Raw genomic sequence first — 15,450 nt, forward strand, 5'->3', positions numbered from 1 at the left:
AATTACAATTTTTGATGCAATGCTTTGCAGCAGGGCTAATTCCTGCTATAAAACTAGAGTATATGGGAGAGGTTGCAGTGTGGTGGCACCAGCACCAGTGCCTAATGCCCAATTTGTCTGCCCCTGTTTAACAGGGGCGTTTAATTACAATTTTTGATGCAATGCTTTGCAGCAGGGCTAATTCCTGCTATAAAACTAGAGTATATGGGAGAGGTTGCAGTGTCGTGGCACCAGCACCAGTGCCTAAGGCCCAATTTTTCTGCCCCTGTTTAACAGGGACATGTAATTACAATTCTTGATATAATATTTCACAGGAGGGCCCGTTCCTGTGCCCACCCAGAGTAACTGTGAGGACTTATAGTGTTGTGGCACCAGCACCCCAACCACCAAAGGTCAATTTTTCTACCACTGTTCAACAATGGCATGTAATTACAATTCTTGATATAATCGTTCACAGCAGGGCGCTCCAGCGCCCACCAAGAGTCACTTTGAGGGCTTACAATGTTGTGGCAAAACCAACACCTTGTTCCGCCATTTCTGCAGAGCATATAGGGCAGGCCCCTACTTTCAAACATCCAACTTACAAACATCTCCTACTTGCAAACGCAAGGAGACAACAGCAAGTGAGATGAAAAAAGATGAACGACAAAACAAATTATACAGGGGTGATAACCCTTCCCTATGTTTTCCAAAAAGCTTAAAAATAGTTTTTTTGACTGGAGCTACACTTTAAAAATGTACCAGTTGAAAATTAGAAACAGATTCATCTTAACACAACAAACCTACACAGTCCCTGTCTTGTTTGCACCGCCTGTATACTGCTCTTCTGAGTATATAGGGCCTGGGGGCCACACGCATTTCCTTTTTTTAATATGGGTACTGGGTTCCCCTTAATATGCGCACAAGACCCAAAGGGGCTGGTAATGGGCAGGGAGGGCTACCCATGCCATTTTTCTCAATGATTTTCAACCATATTGCAGGAACCAGATATAACATTAAAACCGCAAGCAGTTTTAAATGATGTTATTTCCGTTTAATGTCATTTTGTGCAGGGACTGTTCTAAACACGGGAAACACGTGGCACTTCACAGGCATACTACAGACACCCCCCAGGCACCATATTTAAAGGAATATTTCACTTTAATCGTCATTAAAATCAGTGCTCCCGCCAAAACGGCCATTTTTAAAAACATTTTAGGCATTGACCCATGTCCCCTGGGGCAGGAGCCAGGTCCCCAAACCCTTTTTAGGACAGTATCTTGCATATTAGCCGTTAAAATTAGCACTTTTAATTTCGAAAGTTCGAGTCCCATAGACTTCAATGGGGTTCTAACGTTCGTACGAATTTGGGGTCCGTTCGAAAGTTCTGGTGCGAACCGGGGGGTGTTCGGCTCATCCCTAGTACCAGGCAAGGCTGCTTTCACCTGGTCTGCTGTAAAAACCACAAATCTATCCTCTATTTTATAGATGCTATAACTTTTGTGCAAACCAATCAATATAAACTTATTGCAATTTTTTTTATACAAAAATATGTAGAAGAATACATATTGGCCTAAACTGATAAAAAAAAAATATTGCTTTTTTTTCAAAATGTACGCTCTTTTTTTTGTTTATAGCGCAAAAAATAAAAACCGCAGAGGTGATCAAATACCAAAAATTGGCCTGGTCATTAAGGGGTAAATCTTTCCGGGGCTGAAGTGGTTAAAGGACAGTTGACCAAAAACCGCACCAAAATTGCATTGTGTGGCCGTGTTTTTGGTGCAGTTTATTTTAGATGGCTTTCACACCAAGCCACCCATACTTTCAGATTTGCAGCAGTTTAAGGGCGGATTGCAGGCGCTATTTCTAACGCTATAGCGCCTGCAAAACGCCCTCGTGTGAAAGGGGTCTAACTCCCTGAACATCCTCCAAAAATGCTGCAAGAAGAACTTTTTTATCTACTGCAACAGAATCGCACCACCCCACTGTGAACGCATTCATTGATTTTAAAGGGAAGAATTTTTCTTGAGCTTTTCAGGTGCTTTTTTTTTAATGCAAAAGCGCTTAGAAAAACTCCTTAGTGTGAATGCTGCCTCAGGGCCAAAAAATTCACAACCCTGCCCCAAGAAAGCGTATGTACTCCTTTGACTTGTTCACACATTTGGCCGGGGGGGAGTCAACAATAGAAACAGGCAGTTGATCAGCGGTTTTACAGCCTGCCTGAACACTAACATACCTGGCAAAACATAAACAGAGTGTCCCTTTCAGAGGTTGGTGCCGCTAAACACAACCAATGCAGATCTACGAGGCTGCAACACAATCGTAGTGTTAAATCAGATGGTAAGGAGGCCTTATGTTGCCACCTATCAAACACCATGCTTGGGTTGTTTTTCGGGGGGGGGGGGGGGGTTGACAGTCCCTGATGTGAATGAGCCCTTTTGGCTTCGAGTGATAAGGCTCAAGCAACACGATTCTCAGGTGGGGAACAGGCACCACTGAAAATAATGGAAATCTTGATGTCGCGCTGATTATTTGGGCGATGCACTTAGGGTTGTCACCTCATCCCAAACCTGAAAACATATTAAGTACACAGGTTCTGTGGCTGATTAAAGTGGTTGTAAACCCTTACAACACACGTTGACCTACAGGTAAGCCTAGATTAAAGCTTATCTGTAGGTAAGCTTTACACGGTTTAGGAGATATTTGCCGAAAGACAGGCACCGCTGTCTACGGCGCATGCCAGTGGCGCGCAGGTGTACTGAGCATGGCACCGTCAACGGCGATATGCCGCACGTGGCGGCTCCAGTGCACATGCGCGGGAGTGACGTCATCGCGGCTTCGCCGAATGACAGCGGCGGAGCAGCGAGACCCACCGAGAAGATAGATGCGCCGGACTACAGGGGACAGCGGAGACATCGCTGGCTCCTGTGTCAGGTAAGTGACACATAATGGACTACTATGCGATGCATAGTAGTCCATTATGCTTTCCCTTTGCAGGGAATGAAAGAGGAAGTAAACTCATCAGGGTTTACTTCCTCTTTAAGGTGGTAATTAAACTCACTTGGTGCCTTATCTGCATTAAATTAGCCTCAGAACCTGTGTAGTTCATGTGTTCAGGTTTAGAGGGATGAGGTGGCAACTATAGATGCGCTTCAAATCTCTCAGGTGGGAATGGGGTCTATTATGTGCATGTGAATGCGCCCTTTGGGCTTCGAGTGATAAGGTCCAAGCAACACGACGCTCAGGTAGAGAATGGGCACCAGTGGATATAATGGGAATCTTGATGGTGTGGCAATTACTTTGGCGATGTGCTTCAAATCCCTCAGGTGGGAATGGGGTCATGTGAATGGCTGAGTGATAAGGTTCAAGCAACACGATGCTCAAGTAGAGAATGGGCACCACTGGATATAATGGGAATCTTGATGTTGAGACGATTATTTGGGCAATGTGCTTCCAATCCCTCAGGTGGGAATGGGGTCTATTATGTGAATGAGCCCTTTGGGCTTCGATTGATAAGGTTCAAGCAACATGACGCTCAGGTAGAGAACGGGCACCACTGGATATAATGGGAGTCTTGATGTCAAAGGCGATTATTTGAGTGATGCGCTTCAAGTCCCTCAGCTGGGAATGGGGTCTATTATGTGCATGTGAATTAGCCTTTTGGGCTTCAAGTGATAAGGTTCAAGCGACACAACGCTCAGGTAGAGAATGGGCACCTCTGGATATAATGGGAATCTTGGGGTTGAGGCGATTATTTGGGTGATGCACTTCAAATCCCTCAGGTGGGAATGGGGTCTATTATGAGTTTCCCAAAAGAAGGTGTCAGAATTCCACACAGAAACGTTGTCTCTGCTCTTTATTTTGGACTGTTTTATGATGTAAATACTGTGCTCTGGGTCAGGGACTGTAATGGCGCCTCGGGAGCCATGGTCATGTATTGTTCCTGGTTTTAGCCTCGCCCGAGCCTATAGGCGCGTTGTATCGGCTCCACAATGGCCGTAGGATTAATGTATTGTCCCTCGCGGCCATTTCGGGCGTTCTCCATGGCGCCGCCATTTGTGGGAACGGAGAGGCGGTGCCAGGCGCTATAGGAGGAGTGGCACAGTGGGGGAGACGCCATTATCCCTCTTTCCCTCTGCAGCTGCTCATTGCTCGCCATTGTTTTTTTTTTAGCTAGCCATGTTGGCCGAAGAGGATACGAAAGAAGAAACCATGGTGGAGGAGGCCTCTGCCAGCGAGGCCGAGGGCGGCGCACCTGGCGAAGGCGGCAAGATTAACGCCAGCAAGGCCGAGGATGACGAGGGGTGAGCATTTATTTCTTATCTGGGGTGCTTTGTTTTTAGTGTCGGTGGGATGCAACGAGGAGGATTGGTGCAAGGACCCTGCAGTCTTATGTGACCGCCTGCTGGCTGGACTCCATTGCCTTTTCTAGCAGGGGCCCGGAGCCCTGGTCACGTGGGCAGCCTGGGACTAGCTCAGGGTTAGGTTGGACTAGATGAAGGCTCCTTCTTCTACCTAAATATATAAGCCTAGCTACTGTACTAGCTCCATGTCTGTGTGAACCCAACGGGGATATATCTTCTATACATGCAAAGCTACACACTGCAGTATACTGCTATAAAGGACACCTTCCTATGATTGTGCTTTATGGGGGTGGGGGAAACATTAGGCCTCATGCACATGGATACTTTGGGATATTGGGGCGTGAATTGCCGGCATATTTCTGTGCCCATAGCGTTCAGCTGCCCATAGTAATAATGGCCGTACACAGGTATGCACCATGCTTGTGTAAAGTCATGCCCAGGCATAAGGCAAAAGAAAAGCTGTTTGAGACGTCGCTTTTTCTGTGTGGTGTGTTTTTTTTTTTGTTTTTTTTTTAATGTGATTACAGCTGTATTATTATCCATGACAGCGGTTCTCCACATGCCTCCAGAAAATGATAAATGATTGACCCGCTTAATAAAAATGCATGATACAAAATCCGAATTGATGATCTGGATGGGGCTGGGTGTTGCTGTGGGGGGGATGGAGGGGGTTAGGAGACTGCAGCAGACTTGGCGGCCTTGTAGGGGGGGAGGGGGGCAGCAGCTGTGGTATGTTGTTCTTAGGTTACAAAAAACACAGTCACTTCCAGCGCTAATAGGTCTTCCATGGTGTGGTGTAAAATACGTCAGATAAAATGGTGGCGTGAAAGGTATATATGGTATCCCAAAATGGTGTGGATGCTGCCTTCCTCAGATGGGGTCACCCCGAAAGAACTGCAAGAAAAACAGAAATGTAAGGCGCGCACTCCTAGTGCATTACCAGGGATAATTTAATAATACATTTTTTGTATAAAAGTGGGTAATCACGAAATGCAACTGACAAAAAGGCCATCAACACAGTGCATGGACATGTACAGCTGTACCCTGTGTTCTGTACATGTCCATGCACTGTGTTTATGGCCCTTTTGTCAGTTGCATTTTGTAAGTACCCACATTTATACAAAAAATTCTTCTTATTAAATTATCTCTGGTAATGCGCTAGGTTTGCGCACCTTCATTTCTGTTTTTCTTGTTTTAGGTTAGGGACACTATGGAGGATCAGAGGCTCTGCAGGTGGCTGGGGGGGAGGGGGACGGACAATGTGGTGTATGAGGGCTCTTAGGACTTGTGCACACAAGCTTTGCTCTCTGTGCGATCTTTGTTTGGAGAGAATTTGAAAGGCGTGGTTTATCACCTCCTCACTGCCCATCTTAACCCCTTGCACCCTGCACTAGCACACCATTATTTATAGAGATATTATAACTGCATGCAGTGCGTGCCGTTGGAAGGCGCTTGCAGAGCAGGCATAGGTCACGTTTGGCAGCCATTACGGCCATCAAGAGCAAAAGGGGGCATCATTTCTGCTGCAAAGCATCGCAGCTGCAGCATGTGTACACCGCTAGCCTCTGCAGCTCAAGCGGGTGAGGGAGTGGCAAAAGTGTGGCTCAACCATGGGTGTTAAAGCCCTTATCCGCTAGCGTGATTGAGGAGACATTATGGGAGGTTGGGCACAACTAAGGAAGCTGGGAGGCACTGTGGTAGGTTAAGCGCTCTGCAGCTGGCTGAATGCCTAGGAGAGGGGAAGGCCGCGGCGTGGGCACGGGGGGAGAGGGGAAGGCCGCGGCGTGGGCACGGGGGGAGAGGGGAAGGCCGCGGCGTGGGCACGGGGGGAGAGGGGAAGGCCGCGGCGTGGGCACGGGGGGAGAGGGGAAGGCCGCGGCGTGGGCACGGGGGGAGAGGGGAAGGCCGCGGCTTGACTAAGGATGAGCTCCGGCGTGTTCGCACACCCCATGTGCAGAGCCGGCGAGGAAGTCGGCGCTGTGCTAATCATAGGCAGTGAGATATTTCCTGATGCGCAGCTGCAGAGATCGGGAAATGTCTTGGTGCCTGTGATTAGCGCAGAGCGGTGCCAACTTCCTGGCGGGCTCTGCACGTGGGGTGTGCGATCACGCCGGCGCTCATCCTTAGGCTGGACAGTATAGGCATGGGAGAGGTGAGGCCGCAGTGGAGGCACAGGAAAAATGAGGCAGCACTCCGCAGTGGGCCAGCAACCGGTAGTTGGAAACCATTGATTGATGGGAGATCAGTGGGACAGGGTACACAGGTGCGTAAATATCCATAACACAGCAATGTGTTAAAAACCATATAAAGAAAACTTTTAAGTGCAGAAATATACATGTGCAAATCTATATGCATACACTGTCGGCTAGAAAAGAATGAGGAATTTTGTGCAGGTATATGCAAGGTCTTTTCTTTCTGCCAGCCGCTGCCACCAAGATCCTCGTGTTTTTTTTTTTTTTTGTTTTTTTTTTGTTTTTTTTTAGGAGGCTTAAAACCCTGAATGCCCAAAAGTCACGTTCGTGGATTTGTGTATAAGTTTATGTAAGCACATAGGCAGTCATTGCTGTGTCATCGAGGTGTGGTGTTAACACCCTCACTTTTCATTGGATGTTTGAAAGCATCTGTGTGCAGTAGGGTTTGGAGTAAATAGTGCACAGCTTAGGAGTACATATCGCCTTGTTCCTGCTAATGTTGGTATAAGCATACAGGCAAGGCCTCTCGCACACGCCTGCCTGAAAACGCTCAGTTTTCGGGCATACTGGCGTTTTGTGTGGGTTTTTATTTTTCCTTCTCGGATCTAAATGTAGCTAATTGTTTTCAGTGTGCCTGTACACACAGGCCTGTAAACATGTGGGAAAAAAAATGCAGAAATCTGAGTTGCCGACCAGTATTTTTGTGTATCTACGCACAAATTTGCATAAATGCCAAACTTTCTTCCTTCTGTGTGATCTACAGCCCACCCTCGCGTTTTTTTTTTTTTTTTTCTGCCAGGAGTGTCTGATGCTCATACATCAGTACAGTGTGTAAGAGGCCTAATGGTAAGAAGGGACTAAAGCTGTCCACAAGTCCTCCAACCAAATTCATGTGCTATTAATTGTGTTGGCAAACAAAGGTAACGGTTACCAGCCAGATAGCAATGCTGTTGAGTTGTAGCCCAGTGCTGGGGTGGGCTTGATTGCTTTTTTTCATAAGCTGATCTTTTCTTGTTACATGCTCTTTTACATTGTATTTATGCAGGATTTTTTTTTTTTTTTTTTTTAACCAGTTCAGCTCTAGAGCAAATTATTTTACTACTATTCTTTTTTTTTTTTTTTTTTTTTTTTTTTTTTTTTACACGTTAAAATCATAATTTTAAGCTTTTATATATTTTCTGAAAGCTGAGGCCCTGTAGAATTAAAAGATGATGGTTGCACATTTTTATGTCAGATGATACTTGCACAACTGTTTGTTAAACGCAAATTTCCTGGGAAAAATATACCATTTATTTTTAGTGCAAAGAAACACAATATAATATCCATATTTTTGGTAAACTATCAAAGATGAGATTGTGTTGAGTGAATAAATACCAGACATGCCAAGTGTTAAAATTTGCTTGTACCCGTCATATAGCAAAAAAATTACAGTACCTAAAAACCTCCATAGTGACGCTTTAAAAGCCTCTATAGTTTTACAGACCATGATCAGTTTAGAGTTAACCAGGAGCTCTTGTGCTAGAATTATTGCTCTCACTCTGACATTTGCAACAATATTTCCCATGTATGGTGTGACAGTGGTTTACGTATGCATGCACACACTCGGCTTGTGTGTGCGGGACCACGGGGGATTTATTTTTATTTTTTAAATGCATTTTATTTTGGTCATTTATTTGTACTTGATTGCTGTTACAAGGGGTTAATAATAATAATTTTATTATTTAATAATACTAATGTGTTTCTTTTTGGAGACATTAGAGATTTAATAGGCCTCAAAGTCTCAACCATCCTTCACACTATATAAACGAATACAGATCTACTGGCTGTACCGGGCAGGAAATGGTGGTGGTTACGAAATCGGAATTGCCGGAACCATTGTTTCTTTGTTACAGGTGAGAGCGTGGCATAGATATGCCAGGCTCTTGCACTGCTTTCTAACATGAAGCTGGCCGCTGTGTTCCCTGGCTCTCAGGGAGAGCCCAGGAACCGTGGGGGAAGGAGGTGGGGCATCACACCACCCCCTTGGTGAGAGTGATCATAAGCTTTGGAGCTGTCGCATCACTTTCACTTTGATGTTGGGAGCCAGCTATACAAAACCTGCACAAGCCGATCACCTTGGGCTTAACGTTTCATTCTTTGGACATACTGTACGTAGTATGTCTGTCTGAAAAGCTGAACTAGTTAAAGCGCAATACCCCCTATCCAGACACTGGATGTTGATGGGGGGGAATTGCTCTCACTGAGTTATTGTCTTCCGACAGCGGAGGAGCCTTCCCCCATCATCAGGATGCAATGATCAATGTTGCCACCTATAGCCAGCACCATTGATCAGGAAAAACCCGACAGGCTGGTTGTACAGAAGTCAATCGATTTTGTGAAGGTCCGCTTTTAGTGGCCTGCAAATAATTTAACTCTGGTAATTGGACATTTGAAATAAGTACCGTTAATGAAACCAGTGACGTGTAGCTGCTTCTGCAGATGAACACCAAAATCTCCCTCCTCCTCCAATCCCAGAGCACCCTGCATTCTGTAAACAAAATAAGAAATTTTCTGAATGAAAGCGGTGCCCAGCGAGCACCCTATTATCTGTGCACCACAGCTAGAACTGAAAGTGAAAGCAAGTTTTCTCTGAGGCTTCATGTACACGGGATGTTATTACAACCTCTCCTGAACGACTTCATTTGACAGATAGTAACCCACATTTTAAAACAGCTGTCTTACCACATTTACACGTCACGTTTAGCGGCATTTGCGTTTAGAAGCATTAAAATATTTTTTTCAAAATAGCCAAAAAATGGAAATATGGTAGTAAATGAAACATGGCTAAACGCGAGTTACCACGTTTAGCCGTGTTTTAGAAGCGTTTGGCGCTTGAAATGCCTCTAAAGTCAGCTTCTGAACCAATTTTATTTTCCTTCTAAAAAAAACAAAAACAAAAAAAAATAAAAACCCTCAACAACTGCCTAGAAGCAACTATAAACGACCCTGTGTACATGTACTCGTAAGATGGCATAGAGGAGAGTTCAGGAGCAGTTGGGGGAAAAAAATGCCCAGCTGCTCCTAAACGTCTGTTTACCAGCAGCAGTGTACATGCCACACGTCTCGCACTTTATTCGTGGTAATTTATTTTTATGATGCAAATGTCCAATATCTTGTACAGCTTTAAAAAAAATAAATAAATAAAATATATATATATATATTTTCAGGGCGACATGAAGGCTGCCATTGCTACTATGTATTTAGCAAATGTTAGTTTCCAGGCTTTTGGTTTACTATTTTTGCTCTAATACAGCTTTTCATAGCCAAGGTTCCTCCAAAGATTGCTGGGAGTTCCTTTAGCAGTGGTGGATTAATCGCTTGCCGACCAGCCCCTGTCATTTTACTGCGGCAAGTCGGCACGATCCCACAAACCATCGTAGCTATACGTCCGCTCGGGGGGGATCGGGATAGCAGGTGCACGGGTGTGCAGATGCTCGTGGCTGACGATCGGGAGCAGGAGAGACAGAACAAGGATGTGCGTGTGTTCCCTGTTCTGCTCTGAGAGGAGTGACAGATTGTGTGTTCCTACTAGCTAGGAACCACGATCCACCACTTCCTATAGTCAGTCCTCTCCCCTTTTAGTTAGAAACACCTCCCAGGGAACACAGTTAACCCCTTGATCGCCCCCTAGTGTTAATCCCTTCACTGCCAGTGGTATTTATACAGTAATTAGTGCATATTTCTAGCATCGCTGGGGATCGCTGTATAAATGCCAATGATCCCAAAAATGTCCGATATGTCCGCCGCCATAATGTCGCAGTCCCGATTAAAAATTGCAGATTGCTGCCATTACTAGTTAAACAAAAAAAATACATAATAAAAGCCATAAACCTAGCCCCTATTTTGTAGACGCTATAACTTTTGTGCAAACCAAAATATGTAGAAGAATACATATCTTCTATAATCTTCCTCCTCTCCTCTTCCTTTCTCGGTTGGGGTCCCCCAAGGTTCTGTTCTTGGACCTCTCCTATTTTTAATCTACACATCCTCTCTGAGCCAGCTGATGGCATTCCATGGCTTCCAATACCACCTCTATGCTGACTACACCCAAATCTATTTCTCTACCACTTAGCTCACTCTAGAGCTGCACAATTAATCATTAAAAAAATTGTGATCTCAATTCACCACCTCTGACAATTCTTTCATATAACAAGTGGAGAAACTATCTGCTCCGTCAGCTGTCAAAAGAAAACATCCCAGCGGTCTGCCAAGTTTTTTTTAACCTGCAGCATTGTAACTAGGCTTCCTCAAGTCAAAGGGATAGAACTTCTGAGTAAATAATCGGGCAGTGTGCCAAGTTTTCAACAACCTGTAAATGCAGGAAGTTTAACCATTTTACGTCCATCTCTTCAGGCGCCAGTCATGTTTACGATAATGGTGGTCTCTGCGGGGGTTTGCCGCGAGATCACCATTATCGGCGACGGGAGAGGTGCCACCACTCCTCCTGCCGCTCTCCCACGCCCTCCACCGCTTACCGGAGGCGATCGAGTCCTGTCTGTGCCTGGGTATAGGGACGAGTGAGGCTAAGATGGCCCCCACTCATCTCTATACCATACTCGTGAAAACGTCACTTCCGCCCATACCTCTTGGGCCCCTTTCACACTGGGGTGGGAGTGGCATCGGCTGTAAAGCGGTGCTATTTTTAGCGGTGGTATGCGGCCGAAAGAGGGTTAAAAGCGCCCCTGCAGCGGCGCTTTGCCGGCGGTATAGCTGCGCTGCCCTACTGATTTCAATGGGTAGGAGTGGTGAATACACCGCTCCTTCACCGCTCCAAAGATGCAGCAAGCAGGACTTTTTTCACCGTCCTGCTAGCGCACCGCCCCAGTGTGAAAGGGGCCTTAAAGGCACTCCCCCCCCCCCCCCCCCCCCCCATGTCATTTTTTTCAAATGACTTTTTTAAATTTTTTATTTTTTTATTGCTTTTTAGTCCAAATAACAGATCTGAGGACTTTTTGACCCCAGATCTCATATTTAAGAGGACCTGTCATGCTTTTTTTTCTATTACAAGGGATGTTTACATTCCTTGTAATAGGAATAAAAGTGATCTCTTTTTTTTTTTTTTTTTTTATTTTTTTTTTTTTTTACAGTGTAAAAAAATAAAATCAATGAAAATAAATGAGGAAAAAAATAATTTTTTAAACACCCCGTCCCCACGAGCTTGCGTGCAGAAGCATATGAAAATGGTAGGCAAACCACACACGTCAGGTATCGCCGCGATCAGTAGAGCGAGAGCAATAATTCTACCCTTAGGCCTTCTCTGTAACGCAAAACATGCAACCTGTAGAATGTTTTTAAATGTCGCTTATGGAGATTTTTTGGGGTAAAAGTTAGATGCCATTCCACGAGTGGCCACAATTTTGAAGCGTGATGTGTTGGTTATCAATTTACTCGGCGTAACATTTATCTTTCACAATATAAAAAAAATTGGGCTAATTTTTGTCTAATTTATTTCATTTTTTATTTTTTTCCAAAAAAAAAGTGCACTTGTAAGACCGCTGTGAAAAAAAGTATTGCAATGACTGCCATTTTATTCTCTAGGGTGTTAGGAAAAAAAACTATATATATATATATATATATATATATATATATATATATATATATATATATATATATATATATATATATATATATATATATATATATATATATATATATATATATATATATATATATATATATATAATGTTTGGGGGTTCTAAGTCATTTTCTAGCAAAAAAAACAGTTTTAAACATGTAAACACAGTCTGAAAAAGAGGCCTGGTCCTTAAGTAGTTAACCACCTTAAAGGGGTTGTAAAGGTAAATATTTTTTCACTTTAATGCATTCTATGTATTAAGTTGAAAAACATCTGACAGTACTTACCTGACCCCTCCAAAGTCCCTGACGTCCTCTTCGACGCTCAGCCTGGCCGCTGATTGGCTAGAGTGGATGGATTGAAAGCAACGCAGCCATTGGCTTGCGCTGCTGTCAATCACATCCAATGACAGCGCGCCGGGGGCGGAGCCGAGTGATACAGCGAGCGGTTATAGCCACCAGCTGTATCACGGGAGCGTGCCCGCAAGTGCTTCTCACCATGCGAGGGAGCCCGCATGAACGTCAGAAGTACTTGCGGAGGGACCCCAGAAGATCAGGTTCGGGGCCACTCTGTGCAAAACGAGCTGCACAGTGGAGATAAGTATAACCTGTTTGTAAAGTTAATTTTTTTAAAATAACAATGCCTTTAACCACTTCCCGACCAATGCATGCCGATGTACGTCGGCAGAATGGCACGGGCAGGCATATTGGCATACAGGTATGTCCAGTTTTAAATGCCGCCCTGCCATCGCGAGTGCGCAGTTGGCGACGCGCTCGCGTGCCGGTCACGGGTGCCGTGGACTCTATCGCTGAGAGCATACCCGCGATCGTCTCACGGGGCGGCTGAACGAGGAGACTCCATTGTAAATGGCATCTCCCCGTTCTGCCTAGCAACAAGTGACGCTGATCTATGTGATTGGTCTCTAGCTCCCTCATCACCTTGCTTGCCTCCATGACTTTTCCAAAGCCTCTCCAATCCTATTGCATGCCTTACCCCAATCTGTCTGCTTATCTCCTACTTTATTAGCTTTTAGACAATCCCTGAAAACCCTTCTCCTCAGAGAAGCCTGTCCTATCCACACGTAATAGTTTTTTCACTTTCTCCAGCTCCCCCCCCCCCCCACAGATATTACCTTTTTTTGTTTCCACTTGACCCTCCCTTCTAGATTGTAATCTCTAAGGAGCAGGGCCCTCTGATCCCTCCTGTATTACTTTGTGTAGTAAGTGTACTATCTGCCCTCATGTTGTGAAGCGCTGCCCAAATCTCTCTCTCTCTCTCTCTCTCTCTCTCTCTCTCTCTCTCTCTCTCTCTCTCTCTCTCTCTCTCTCTCTCTCTCTAACAAATGTCAGAAAAAGGTTTAGTGTGGCTAAACTGCCCTCATTTACAAACCAAAGTGTATTCCTTTTGATATAAAGGATAAATCCTTACACTGTTTATACTTAAGTTCCACTGCTAAGGAATGTTGTGATTTTAGTTTTATGGTGGACTTTAGGCTGGCTTCACACTCCGGCTCACAGCAGGAGTCTGGCGCGTCCCCATTCACTGTTTCGGGTCCGATCTCAGCCCTAAATTTTGGCTGAATACGGACCAAAAGATACACACGATTCCTGTACAATTCGCACCGAAGCCGCTGAGATGAGAAACGCTGCTCTATGGAAGCGGTTCACACAACTCCAGTCCTCAAGGTGCCCCAACAGGTCATGTTTTCAGAATTTCCTCAGATAAAATGGCTGTGGTAATTACCAAGGCAGTGAAACTGATCAAACCATCTGTGCAAAATAATGGCAATCCCAAAAAGGTGACCTGTTGGGGCGCATTGAGGACTGTAGTTGAGAAACACTGCCATATAGAGCCGGTCACAATCTCCTGCTATACAAAGAAATCTGCATCCAATTTGCAATAGTGTGAACCCAGGCTTAAGCTTTAATTTTCATGTAACTACTGTGATTTTGTATTCGCACTCTTGGCTCCCCTGACAGTTCCAAGTATGTGCTAGCCAGCAGCTCAATGCTGCTTTAGAGCGGTGTTTATGAACTACACTGGTACTAGTGTGGTATCTGCATTCCTCTCTTGCTTGTGCCATTCACTAAGCATAGCACAAAGTGTCAAAGCAATCCAGCGGCCTCATCCTGGTATAACCACATGGATAAAGGACAACTGTAGTCTTTGGTACACATTGTCTTATAGGACATGCATTCCATTGCTACCCAATGCCTCCTCTAGTTTCCTGCTCCTGTGAATTCAGAGAGGTGCTGGGAGCAGTGCAGAGAACAGGAGGGGATTTTCAATGGCAACACTAATCAGATTGTGGGAGGGAGCACATAGCTGGTTAAGGAGGTGTGATGCAGAGAGCAAGAGCATTGTGTGTGTGTGTGTGTATAAGGCATGTAAAATTTTGTGTTAGTGGTCCATGGGATTCAAAATTGTACCTTAAAGGACAACGTGTACCAAAGCTGCATTTGACCTTTTTAAGGCTGGGTTCACACATGAGCATGTAGCTGCTCACAGCAGGAGTCCTTCACGGTTTCAGGTCTGATTTTAGCCTGTCACAATCTCCTGCTGTGCTGATTGGATGTGGAGAAACCCTCATCCAATTCCCACTAGTGTGAACTCTGCTTAAAACAGGACAAAAGCTATCTTGAACTCAGAGGGAGGCGTTGGGAGTAGTGCACAGAGTGGGAGGTGAAGGAGGGGACTTCCAATGGCAGTGCCGATCACTCTGTGGGAGGGAACATTAGTAAAATCTTGCAGTTGTATTCCCATCCCTGGGGGTTTTGTTTGCATTTTGCCGATCTTCTGTACTGTCAGGGTTCTGTGGGGCATCTCTGAGGGAGGAAAAGCTCAGACAGCCCCATAGAAACCTATGCATTGGTGTAGCTGGAACGTGAAAGATAGTAGAGGGATGAAAACAAACCCCAGAGGCTGTGGGCATTAGGGCAAAGAGTGTGTGTGTGTGTGTGTGTGTGTGTGTGTGTGTGTGTGTGTGTTTTTTTTTTTTTTTTTTTTTTTCTCTCCAACCAGTGGGTTGAAAGAGAAGGGGGTAAAAAAAAATGACTTGCTTTTCCCCCATCCACACATCTGAGGGGGTTGGGAGAATCCTCCCCGTTGAGCCTTTGTATTCTGACAGCAGGGAGACTTCACCGCTAACCAGCATTGCCGGCTATAGCCAGCAGTGCTGGTTGAGCAGAAACTTTTCAAAAGTAAAGTGGTAGGCAGGTTGTGGTGCTTGTAAGGGACTATGTACAGGGGGCATTTGTTCTTATCAGAAACCGCTGTTCTCCTCCCCCTATAATCAAAGGGA

At 45.0% G+C, this 15,450-nt stretch overlaps 1 protein-coding gene across 1 annotated transcript in view; it reads left to right on the top strand.

The window, feature by feature from the left end:
• The first annotated feature begins 4,079 nt into the window (after nt 1-4,079).
• HNRNPD (heterogeneous nuclear ribonucleoprotein D) overlaps nt 4,080-15,450 on the top strand; it is a 29,142-nt gene continuing 17,771 nt past the window's right edge. Inside the window, 1 exon segment of the mRNA XM_077476165.1 lies at nt 4,080-4,283. Within this exon segment, the coding sequence (XP_077332291.1) occupies nt 4,159-4,283 (125 nt within the window). The 5' untranslated portion in view covers nt 4,080-4,158.

The sequence above is a fragment of the Lithobates pipiens genome, unplaced genomic scaffold (genome assembly GCF_037356315.1).
Source record: "Lithobates pipiens isolate NorthernLeopardFrog02 unplaced genomic scaffold, aLitPip1_a1.2 Scaffold_13, whole genome shotgun sequence".
In the NCBI taxonomy this organism is placed as follows: domain Eukaryota; kingdom Metazoa; phylum Chordata; class Amphibia; order Anura; family Ranidae; genus Lithobates; species Lithobates pipiens.